The sequence below is a fragment of the Drosophila willistoni genome (genome assembly GCF_018902025.1).
Source record: "Drosophila willistoni isolate 14030-0811.24 chromosome 2R unlocalized genomic scaffold, UCI_dwil_1.1 Seg200, whole genome shotgun sequence".
Lineage (NCBI taxonomy): Eukaryota > Metazoa > Arthropoda > Insecta > Diptera > Drosophilidae > Drosophila > Drosophila willistoni.
In genome coordinates, this window is record NW_025814051.1 from 5015561 (window position 1) to 5027845 (window position 12285).

General features: G+C 34.5%; 1 protein-coding gene across 1 annotated transcript; it reads left to right on the forward strand.

The window, feature by feature from the left end:
* Positions 1 to 232: 232 nt before the first annotated feature.
* On the forward strand, positions 233 to 954 carry LOC124460391. Its single transcript, XM_047011035.1, has 4 exons — positions 233 to 277; positions 339 to 485; positions 554 to 721; positions 787 to 954. Exons 1-4 carry the CDS (start codon positions 233 to 235, stop codon positions 952 to 954), a joined length of 528 nt encoding a protein of 175 aa, XP_046866991.1.
* The last annotated feature ends 11331 nt before the right edge of the window (positions 955 to 12285 follow it).

The following is a 12285-nucleotide window of genomic DNA, read 5'->3' on the forward strand; positions in this document are numbered from 1 at the left end:
GCTAATTACCAATTGAGCATCTAAACGGGCGCCCCATATTCTAATGCCCCATCCAATGTATATACATCTAATGGTTTAATAATGTATTTTTACATATGTATGTATGTATGCATAGATACATAATTGTAGATAATCTAATGGGCTGTGTAATTAGAATTAAATTACTTGTTTTGTTCAGAATTTTAAATCGTTCTTAGTATTTGGAAAGGTTTTTGTTCGATCGCATGTCAAAATGCAGTATCTAAAGCTACTCACAGTATTACTCTGCCTTTTTCAAGTAAGTCGTGCCTTTTAAACTTGGGTAATACGACTTACCTAATCTGTTATGTCTTTTACAGGTAGAAGGCAAATTTCAAAAATTAAATTGTGAAGTTTTTAAAACAAGTTTTGGCGAGTTCAAGGAATGTGAAATCAAGGCTGTGAGCCGTTCCAAAAATCTTATTAATATACAATATATATTTAAAGACTCGTTAAATCCCAGTTATGTATGTATATCAGTGATCGATGCTTTATATTTATAGGATATATGTTCCATTTTTATTTCCGTATGTAGGTGCAATTGTACTTTCTGAAACGTGGCAATGGTTATGGCTGGCAGCCCTTTCTCTATAACATTAAATTTGATTTTTGTGATTTTCTTATAAAGCGTCAACCCTTTATGGCTAATTTAATTTACTCATACATTAAATCGTATGCAAATTTTAATAATACCTGTCCCCAGGTGAGTTAATGGTATTGATCGTGAAGTTATAATTTGAGAACTGATGGAACTTATTATTTGCCTAGCCTGGTTCACTGGTAAAATTAACAAATTTTGATTTAAATGTGGACACATTACGAGAACGTTTTCCCATTGAACAAGGTGAATATGGATTGGTCGTCAATTGGTTCACAAAAAACAAAAAGATGTTCTCCATTAATGGTTCAATTCTCTATTCCGATTACAAGGTGTAGAACAAAAGTAATGAATTATTACTTTTGTTATTATCATAATAATCTTAAAAATTGTGAAAAACTATTGTGAGAGGCAACTATATTAACTATATAGTTGTACAAATAAAAAAAAGTTTCTTATCTTATTATTTATTTTTCACAAATTTCATAGCAATTTTTGAACATCATCAATGTTTTCAATTTGAGTTCTTTGTTGTTGTTTTAAAAATTTGTCAAGCGGGAATTTAAATTTTATAAATTGATCTTAATTCATAAACTTGTTTAATAAATTTTTAAAGCTTACCTTAATCTCATTCGCATTCGTTTAAAATTTGTTCACTTTCTGGTGCAGTTTCTAAATAATTAAGAAATTGGCTTAGTGTAGCAATATTACAGCTTTAATCATCACCAAATTTTGGCATGAGTCCTGACAGGCAAAATGAGCTGGCTAATAATGTGAGAAAATGCTGATCCTGTCATTCCGTCGGCTGAACACCATAGACCTCCCTAGGCATATTGACGAAAAGAATGATTATGTGTACCATCAGGCTGAACAAAGTGTAATTGGATATATGTTGATTGTCCTTAAAGACATGTTGGTTAAGAAGGTGTTTAATATCCATGTCGCTACTGGGTGCGAAGAAGGGGAGCTTAGCATTTAGTCAATAACTATCAAAGGCTGCTTAGTTTTACTACTGTCCATTGTGCTCTAAAAGTTTAATAATACTTAACTGAGAAAGTTAAAATTTACAAATTTTTATGTTGAGGTAACGTAAGGCATTGGAAAGATAATAGGTTCTATCTATCTAAGGCAAAACAAATTACGGCTAAAACCTTGACATTAATGTTGCCTACGGAAATTCTTAGAGCGCTGTGACCAGAGGCCAAAAATTTGTTTCCTGTGTATTTTATGAGTTTTCCTATTTGAGGTCTTTTATTTAATATATCAAAATACATTTTAAGCTTTGACAAAATTTAAATTAATTATAGCAGATTATTTTTTCTTCTTCGTTAACATCATCATCATCATCATCATCTGCTCTTACTTCTTTTATTGTTGTTGTTGTCGTTGTTGCTTCTTGTTGGCCAGGCAACCCATCCCCCTGCCAAAGGCAAAAATTAATTACATGCAATAACAACAACAACAGAACAAGCCAAGTTTGTTGCCCGTAAAAAATCAACAGAAATTTTCGTGAGAGTAAGAGTGGGAGTGGAAATTGGAAAATTGTCAAGAACTTTGTTTACTTTATTTTCTATAACAGTTCACTGAATCGCTTCTTCCTTCTTTTGAAAATTGAAGCATTAGGAAGCAATCATCAAAATATTTCAACTTGAATAAATTGCGTTAGAAGAAAAACGAGAAGAAAAAATAAAACCAATGAATAATTTATCAGTAATTACAAATGATATAAAAGTTAATCAATACTTGAGTTCAATAAAATTTAAAACTCGTGTGCAAAAAAAAATTTAAAAAAACATGCTGAATAGGAAAAAAAAGAAAAATGTATACAGAAATAATGTAAACCACATGTAAATATGAAAATAAATATCTGCTAATAGTTTTATGTATGAAAGGAAATCCAAGAAAGCTGTGAAAATTTACTTGCAGCATCATTACACTTTAGTTTTTTGCAACTTATTTAAAAAATTGAGGCTAAGCAAAGACTTTGACACCCACAGACATTCAACTCAGCTGCAATACTCACCGCTAACCAGCTTAGTCAGTACTCAGCATTCTTCTCCCCTTGTGCTTTACTGCCTTCTTCCTTTTCCCTTCCATTATGCCACAAATGTCGACGTGCTCAAGTGCATGACAAATATGGGCGAGGTAAACCAGGCGCAGGCAAATTTGTGCCATCAGCAGCAGGACCAGCAGCAGCAGCAACAGCAGAAGGAGCATAACCATTAACGGGATACCACAAGCTATGCTATCTATCTGTGTATATGTGTGCGAGTGTATGAATGTGTATGTGTGTGTCCCTTTGGCAGGCCATATCTGTGTGCAGTTAGAAGCTTGAAAAACCAAACGACGTAAACAATTTGTAAGTCATGTGTAAACATCATAAGTTACGCGCATTCGTTCCAATTATAAGCACTTAATGTGGCCACCCAGGCTGCTTGGAGGAGTGGCAGTGGCAACATCTAGGGAAACCGTTCATACAGTGCAGCACGTAGGCTCAATGTATATAAATATTACACATACGCCATGTACTCCCATAAAAACCAAAGCAACAACAAACCAAACAAACAAACAAAAGTCACTGCTGAACCATAGTCGCATTTCCTTTTTGCCAAGTAATTAGATTTTCTCCACACCCACACCAACACACACACTCACACACATACGAGTTGAGGAAAAACCCTCCGAGTAGTTTCAAGTATAAACAAAGAATGCTTTGGCTTCCCTCTCAGAGTTGAAGCAACAGCAGCAGCAGCCGCCCATACAATTCAATTAAAAATAAGGCAGTAGAAAAAAAAAAACTTCTTCACTCTGCAGAAAACTTAATGCGTTTAATGCGTGAGGGGCAAGCAAATGGATTAGTGAGCAGAGCGAAGGAACTTTTATTGTTAGTCTGGCGTTTGCCTGCCTGCGCCTTGGATTTCCCCGTAAGTTGTACACCTAAAGAAAAATATACATATTTTAAATGTGCAAAATATTTTGCGAAATATCCACAATTCAAATCAAGAAGGTTTTAAGTACTTCAATCAAATTTTTCATAATTTTCCAGCTGTGAAAATTCATTGATCTAATGAAAATTACTTACCCAGCAACTAAAGGACAATTCATAAAAGTTGAAACTATCAAAAATTTTACTAAAAAGCAAGTGGTAGTGATTTTGACTATTCTACTACGAGAACCACTTAGGGATAAAGAATGTGTCCACAAACACCAGCAGTATAGGTTTTTAATACTAAAGTGTTAACTTAGCGATTTCACAACAAAATCGATCATGATTAGAGCAAAGAATGTTTGAGTCCACATAAAGGGAAAGTACTTTCATAATAAACTTTTCTTTAACTTGTAAAATATAAAATTTTTTAAAAAGATTTATAGATGAAATAAATTGTTAGAACATTATGTTGTATACATTTTCTTTTTTTTTATAAATAAAACTTTATCAGGTGCTACCTACGCACTTTCCTACCATAATTTTGGTCAATGTGGGACATAAATTGTTGGGGCAGTGTAACCACTTCACTCACTGGTGATATACCCACCGACACAAACACTTCATCCCCACACTCCGCCATGCACCTGCCATAAAGTTTACACCATATGCCACATGGCAAATCTCTTGAGTGGGGCAAACAAGAGGATACAAGAAAAAAACACAAAACCAAAACGCGACTTCGCTTCCCTTGCAGCCTTTTGGGTATTTCTGTGTATTTACCTCATACTCTCTCATTTCAATCCCGCCTCTACCACAGCTCAACAAAAAATACAACAAAAAAAAAAGTTATGGTAAATTCTCGCATTACACGTTCAATCTTTGTTTGTATGTCTGTGAAGATACTTTTATATGTAGGTATATTTATGCAACTTTTTTGCTCGTCGCCCCAGTAATATTCGAACAGAGAAAAATATTTTAAAATACCACGTGACTTACCCAGACACAGGTGCAAAAGTTTGGTACAAAAACTTGTCGCTGTGCAAAATATAAAATCATAACTTTTAAGTCACACTTTCGCTGACTAAAAGATAATGGTTGTATAACAAAATTACTGAAAAGTTCGTCTTAGTCGTAATGTAAAAATATTTCAACTACATCCTAAAGAAAATTGGGAATCAGAATAGGTCTTTTATATCTATGGATAGCAAGTCAGAAATTGCATGATCGTTTTTCATCTTTATCTTTTCGATTTGTTTTCATATTCTGAAGGGTTCTCAGAACGCAAAAATTACTCCACTGTTTGGTATTTGGAAAAACCCATATGTGAAACTTGGATTGACAAGAATATTATTAAAGGTCAACAGTCGATTTTGTAGTATGGCCCATGAAGCAATTATATACTCATTCAGGAGAAGTTAAAACTTTTATTCAGTAGGTCAACGATAAGTATTTAATATTGCTTTCGATTTTCATATCGTTTAAAAGGGAAAATTTATTTTTTAACTATCTTGTTGTACTTCGGGTTGGAAAATGTACAACAATTCCCTTTATCGTTGGCTTAGATAACTTTCTCCTTTGTTTTACCATATAACACAAAAATGGTTAGACCTTGGGCATGTTAAGTCTCGATTCTCTCCATTTTTTCCAATTTCACTTACAGAATATTGCATATTTAACATGGCTATGGAATGTGGAAAGTTTAAAATCCAATTTATGCATATTTTAAATAAAATGGACTTTAGTTTATATGGCAAAGTTTATATACGTATAGGTAAGATGCCTAACGGGCAGCTTTGCAAGCTGCTGCATCCTTCCTTTTCCTTTGCTATTTTTGGGCCAGAATCAAATATTCCTGCGTCTACTTTGACAGTGTGTGTGTGTGTGTGTATGTGCATGTGAGTGTGTCTGTGCGTATATGTGAAAGTGTGTGTGCGCATAACAGATAACATAAAGTTGCATATAAATCATGTCATAGCCAAAATAAAGAGTGAAAATAAACTGGAAGGAAAAAAGAAAACTAGAACAGAGAAAAAAGATGAAGAGGAGCAAGAGTCTTTGGTTTTGAGAGACACAAACACAAAAAGAGAGGAGGAAATAGAGACAGGTAGAGAAAAACAGTGGGGACTAGAGATTTTAGTTCGATTTAGTTTGCTTTGCTTTGCGTTTGTGAAATGCATTTTTTGAATGGTCAAAATGTTAGAGGGAAATATAATTGAATTACATACTGTGAGAGGATAAAATAAAGATTTGCATGTTGTGTGTGCAGATAACGGTTGAATAAACAATTTTCAAGAAATCTTTTTACCTTTAATGCTCTTACATCTTACGCAATAAGGCAGCCAGAATATATTCTGACTATGATTGTAAACTGTTTAAACAGCTTTATATTTTTATTGCAGTGATTGTAGATTAAAAATGGTAAAAAGTCCATTTGTAATAACAATTTGCTCACATTAAGAGACGAGAAATTAGTGACTCGTTTCCTCTGTAGATAGGACACAGGATATTTAATATTTTTTGTCAATTAATTTAAATGATCAATATATTAAAAAACTTTAATTCTATGAGAAACCTATGATGAACTATTTTACTATACCCCGTAAAAAACAGATTCATTAGATGTAGGTGATTTAAAGTAATCTTGATAACGTTGGTCGTATTCTAACTTTTTGTAGCTCCTTATTTTTCCTTGAATAATTTATGAAGTGTTGAGCTTGAAAACTGCCCAACTGAATGACCAACTAACCATCCATTTGTCCTCGTAGCCCGATCATCCTCTCAAACCAACCATAACAAGGCATGACTTACAGCGTACTTTATGTGGGGGAACCGGGGGGAACTCCGAATGAAGTAATTTTCATTTGGCTGGGGATAGTAAAAACATCAACAAAATGCAACAGTAGACTAAAGTTTTGTTGCTGCCCCGCCTTCACGAAAATGCACTGGGAGGAGCTGGATTTGGGGGTAAAGTGTTGCGCTTCATAAATAAAATGGGAAGTCTGTGAAGATTTCCTCTCGTTGGTCTGTAGGGTTGCTTCTGGTTTCTGGGTTTTGCCCAGTATAAAAGCATATTTTCTGCTTTTAATTGCAATATATTCTTTTAGACAAAATGACTGATGATGGCCCTGGATGTTGAGGCTGGTGAGCCTGTGAGGCTTTCCAGGCTGAAGCAGTGTAACTTGCCCAAGTTGTCAGTAAGCAGAAATATATATATGGCCCAGAGACCATAGGAAACGGAAACCCAACGGAGACAGCTATGTCTCCGCTCAGAGAGAGAAACAGCCTCCATTTGACTGCTAAGTGAACAAGGCAAGAAGGCGAAAACTCATCTGTTTCGAGCAGAACAGGACAGTGGCATGACCAGCAAAAAGGGGAACCAGAGGCAAATGAGATGTGTGACAAAATACACTAAAACAAACATAAAAAGTGTCTAGAATATTTAAATAAACTGAAAAATGACAATGATAATAATAATTAAAGCGTAGTTTATGGGTCTTGAAAATTGAAATTAATATCAATTATAAACAGTTTTTAAAGAAAAGTCACAATACTTTGTTTTAATTATTTACAATTATTTTAATTCATAAAAAAGCAAACAGTAATGATTTTAATGTGAAATAGATTAAAGATATTCTCTACGTGCTCAGAAATAAATTTTCTGATTTTAGTTTCGGATCTAAACGCTTTAGTTAAATTTTAGTTAATGTTTTACACTAATGTGCACAAGGGCTATAAAAGGGATTTAGAGAGTTGAAAAGCAATGCATGGATAAATTTTACAAAAATATAAACTTATTTCTTTTGTATTAAAATCTCAACTTTAATAGATTTTTAGAATTGGCCATCGAATTATCCAATCTTAAAAACTGCAGTGTTTTAGTGAAACTAACTAGAATCTCTGCACACTTTTAATCACACTTAAAGCTAATTGGAAATATTTCTCATCTCATTCTTGGTTCCTTTTGTCCCCCCCTTTTTGTTTGTGATACCGTACTCCTCTTTATTGCGGTTGATGGTCACTGTGGCTTTGCCTTTGCGACTTCCGCCGTCAGTTACAAATAACTTAGCCTGCAGCCTCTCGAAGAGCCCTTTTGTCTTAGCATTCCAGGCGAGTTGGGTAACGAACCAACATTTTCGCGACCAAGACTAACCACCATATTTTTTGATGATGAATAAATGAAGGTCTTTGTGTTTACCACTTTCATTTACTCGGTCGCTACCAAAAATGGAATAATTAAAATGGTTTTTGTATGTTCCTCGTATACACCGTCTGCTCGTTTTTTGTTGCTCCTCTCTTTTCCAAGCAAATCTTCAAGCTTCATTACTCATTACACACACAAAAGTTTTATATAAATTCTCTAATTTATTTAACACTGATTTCAGCCAGCTGCTGGCTGCCAGGAAGCTAGAGAGAACAGATTTGCTGAGCTGCAAGGAAAAAAACGCAAAAAATTAAATAAATGGTCAAGCCGAAATGGTTACACACTCACCCATTTTCACTTCAGAGACTCAGAACTCAAAATATATGTTCGTAAATACTTTATCCATTTGAGAGTATATAGATTTGTTAAAAGGGGAAAGAAATGATAATTTTTTCTGCTTGCGCAAGTAAATTTTATTATTGGCAATGCCAACTGCAAACTACAACAAAGTTTTTTATTTGCCCCTATGCATTTCCACCTCCACTTTCCACCATTTCCCCATTCACCCCTTGCCCCACGTTGTTTCTGCTGCGGATGATTAATGAAGCTTTGGAAAAGTTGAGTGCAAAATTTATTTAATCAAGCGCAAAAGCAGATCGAAGCAAACGTAAAATGCAAAAAAAAAGACGACGAGCAAATGGCTAACTTATAATAAGCTCAAAATTGGCACAATATTTTCTAAAAAAAAAAAGAAAGAAGAAAAGGAAAGTTTGTACAAAAAAAATTCGATATAGGGAAAACAAAAGCGTCGCGGGCTTAGAAAATAAATTATGCAATAGCTTTCGGCTTTTGGTTTTATGTTCATTTTGTGATTTATTATGCGATTTTTGACATGTATTTATGCTGCTCTTTTGCCATGGTCTTTAATTTTGTTTTTTTTTTTTTTGCGAGCTTTTCGAAGATGGAGGCAAGTTTGCCTATGGAAATGGTGGTACATGGATAATGAATTGCTTTTATGTAGATTGTTAGACATGTAAGTAAAAGTAGATGGAGTGTGCAGATATCGCTCATGAAAGTGATTTTTAATATCGAACGGGGTACATGAAGAAAATCTATCTATAAATATATATTTTAAATTGTTTTACAATTGTTTTACTCATTGGTTCATACACTTTGAAACTTTCTGATGAGCTCTATAATGGGAAAACAAATTTCTATATCTATTTAAATGAGAATTTCATGTGCTTTGTTGCAGTTTTGTTTTGTCAAACAAATTACAACAAAATTCTTCGAAAACCTGTTGCTAAAATAGTCACATTGAATAAATTCATTTTAAATTTTTTGTTAAAAATAAAATTAAGACTGTTAAATTTATTTTTATTCTATTAGTCGTCTATTCTATAGCACTCGGGTTAAGAAGTATGAGAGTCCTTTGCCGAATTTGATTTTACCAACATTAAAAATATTGATTTTAGTAAGTAGCCTAATTTTCTAATTTATTCTCATAATGATATGATTCCTAGTAAATTCAAAAGTACAACAATCAAGAACCAACCAGCAGATTTAGAAAACGTATATGTGTAACACTCTTAACAAATATAAATAAACATTATCTAAACATAATGAACTTTTTTTTTCAATGAACTGAGTTTTCTGCATATAATAAACTTACCAACTAACAATTTGTCCAGATCTTCGCAATAAAAAAAAGTAAACAAAATAAATTTACTAGTCAAAGAAAGAACCACCAAAAAAATCCATCATACGCCATGTGGGCCATAGTTAAAATCAACACTAGATATATGGGTTTGTTTATGTGTCTGTGTGTAAGTGTGCATACGGGTGTGAGTGATGAGTAAAGGGTAGACGAAATTTCTGTCGAGTGGGTAAATGCAAATTGTTTTGACTTTTGCAGCTGAAGCAAGCAAATATGTAGAGTCCAAACAAAAACAACCACAATACAACGACCCAAATGGAAATGAAAATGAAAACTGGGCCCATTTGTGTAATACAAATTAAATGCAAATGTATGCACACACAGATGTACACACACACACACAAAGAGGAGAGAGATATGCATAAACAACAATAAGAACAGCTGACACTGAGTTTCATACACAAATGTGAACAGATTGACTTTTGATTAAGTCAATAGACAATATTTATATAAACCAACCAAAATGATGATGATATATGACCAAAAGTTATAGCATGAGAATTTTCCATATTTTCCCTAAGATTTAAGTCTGGAAATGAAAATGGAAATGCGTTTTGCCCATACACGCACAAAAGAAAGCCAATTTTTTTGGTCTGTTCCCTATGCCATTTTTTCAGCACATTTTTTTTATGGCACTTGTGTGCAAGCCCAACATCTGCTGACATCTTCTCCTTTGGCTGCAGTTTTCCATTTTTCTCCCTCTTCTGCGTTTATTTTCTTGTTACACTTGCTCCAAAGAATTATTGCCTTTTGCATATTCCTTCCCTCATCCTTCTGTGTTTTTTCCTCATCTTTTCCTTTCCTTGGCCACAAAAATGACAACTGACACTTGCGTTTAACCGCACAGATTTGCTTTTTAGTAGTATGGCATCATCGTCCCTAGCATGTCCTTTTCATCTCCTGTTTTTATTTCTGTCGCTTGGCTATCAAATTGCGGTCCATCTGTTTGTACGTTCATGTTGTAATTGTCGTTTGTATTACAGCCGAACGACATGAACAGAAAAGGACATAGATACCAGACGGACTTTGTTTTGAGGTTTCTGTGAAACCTTTTTTTTTATCAATCTTCATGTTCAGTTGCAATTAGAAAAAATAAAATACAAAAAGTGTTTTTTTATAAGGGAATTTATTATCCACAAACATGAGATAGAGGTAAATAAATAGAAAAAGAGAGCTAGAGACACACACAGAGGGAGAGAGAGTATTAGTAAGTTAAAGCACTGCAGCTACAAAATGAGCAACTCTAGTACAAAAGCTGATGGACATGAGCTAAGCACAGCAAGAGCGGCAGCAGGGTCCATCGAGCAGAAGCAACGGAGCAACAGCATGTGTTCCAGTGTCTTCTAATGCCTGCAAATCGCCTGATTATGTGCTTAAAGCCAGGGCAAGGCATGCCTGCTAGCCTCCTGCTAGCTGTTCGCTGTTGGCTTGTCCATATTTTGCAGGACACTGGCAAGTGGCTCCATCTAACATCTCTCGCCACTCTCGGCACTCATGTTGAGTTGTGTTGCTTGCCGAGATTTGCATAGCATTGCAGCAATAGCCGCTTTTTCTTCTCGCCTCTGTTTCTAAATCGTTGTTTTTTTTTTGTTTTGTTTTTGATTGTATGTAACACGCGCGCCGAGACCTGCTGCTGTGACTTGGCGCCAGGCGGGGGTCCAAGTTTACCCTGTGTCTCTCTGTGTGTGTATATGTGTGTGTGTGTGTGTGTGCACTAAAATCATAGTCATGTCCATGAATATCCTTAACTGATTACAAGCAAGAAAGCTTATAAAAACAAGGACAAAATGACAACAGCTGCTACTGCTACTGCTTCTGCTTCTGATGCTGCTGCTACTATTCTGAATGCAAGGCCATTAGCCTCAATCCAAGGATTCAAAAAAAAAAACATGGAAGATGGGATATTGCCTTGCATGTTGCCTTGTTCTGTTGTTGCAATTGTTCGACTGGGGTGCTAAATCCAGTCTAGGGGCCAAAAGGGTTCAATCGGCAATTTAATATATAAGTTTTACAGCATGGCAAATGTCAAATATGCCAATAACAAGTGAGTGAATAGGAAAAATTGATCCACTTAGTTGACATTGTACTGGGGGTGAAATCTAAAAATATGTAATGAAAATAAATATTTAAAATATTAAGCTGCTGAAAATTAATTTAAAAATTTTTTGCAGTGTAATAGGCTGTTTCGTTTGAATTGTTTATATATATATTTATTATAAGTAAATGTAATACTGTTTTATCCTCGTTAGCACGACCGATCCGCAAGCTCGTTCAACCCAGACTGACTCGACGCTCTCTCGTACTTCGCTCTCATTTAGAGACGAGCATGTTCTCTCTCTGAGACATGAGAGAGAGGTACTACCGTCTTAAGTGAGCAAGCCTGCTACAATTCGGCCGTCCTGACAAAATAAGATCTCCTGATCTTGGGTGGTATACATTTTTTCATATCTTACGAGCTATACATTTTTTTTTTGTTTATATTTTACAAACTATTACATACATTTTTCTTTTATTTACATTTTATATCAATTATTAAAACAAAAGTTTATGATTACATTAAAGTCAACTATTTCAAGTTCTTAACCAGGGCTTAATATTTTGGCCACACCATACTCCCTGATACGGGTTACGGGAAAGTTGAAATCCCTCTACATCTTTCAGTAAAAATCTGTTGTTTTTCAGGACTTTATCTACTACATATGGTCCTTTGTTTTTTGGTATTAATTTTCGAGATATTCCCGTTGTACTGTCGAAATTTTTAACCATGACATAGTCCCCTATTTTATATTCTTTTTGCCCTGTTCTTTTACTATTGTAATACCTTTCATTGTATGCTTGTGCTTTTTGCTGGTTTAACGCTGCATTCTTTCTTATCATTTCAA

Excerpts from the sequence above, each read along its gene's own strand:
- LOC124460391 (XM_047011035.1), top strand. The coding sequence starts at position 233 with ATGCAGTATCTAAAGCTACTCACAGTATTACTCTGCCTTTTTCAA. Across the intron at positions 278-338 it reads TATTACTCTGCCTTTTTCAA|GTAGAAGGCAAATTTCAAAA; the intron begins GTAAGTCGTGCC and ends TGTCTTTTACAG. Across the intron at positions 722-786 it reads TTAATAATACCTGTCCCCAG|CCTGGTTCACTGGTAAAATT; the intron begins GTGAGTTAATGG and ends TTATTTGCCTAG.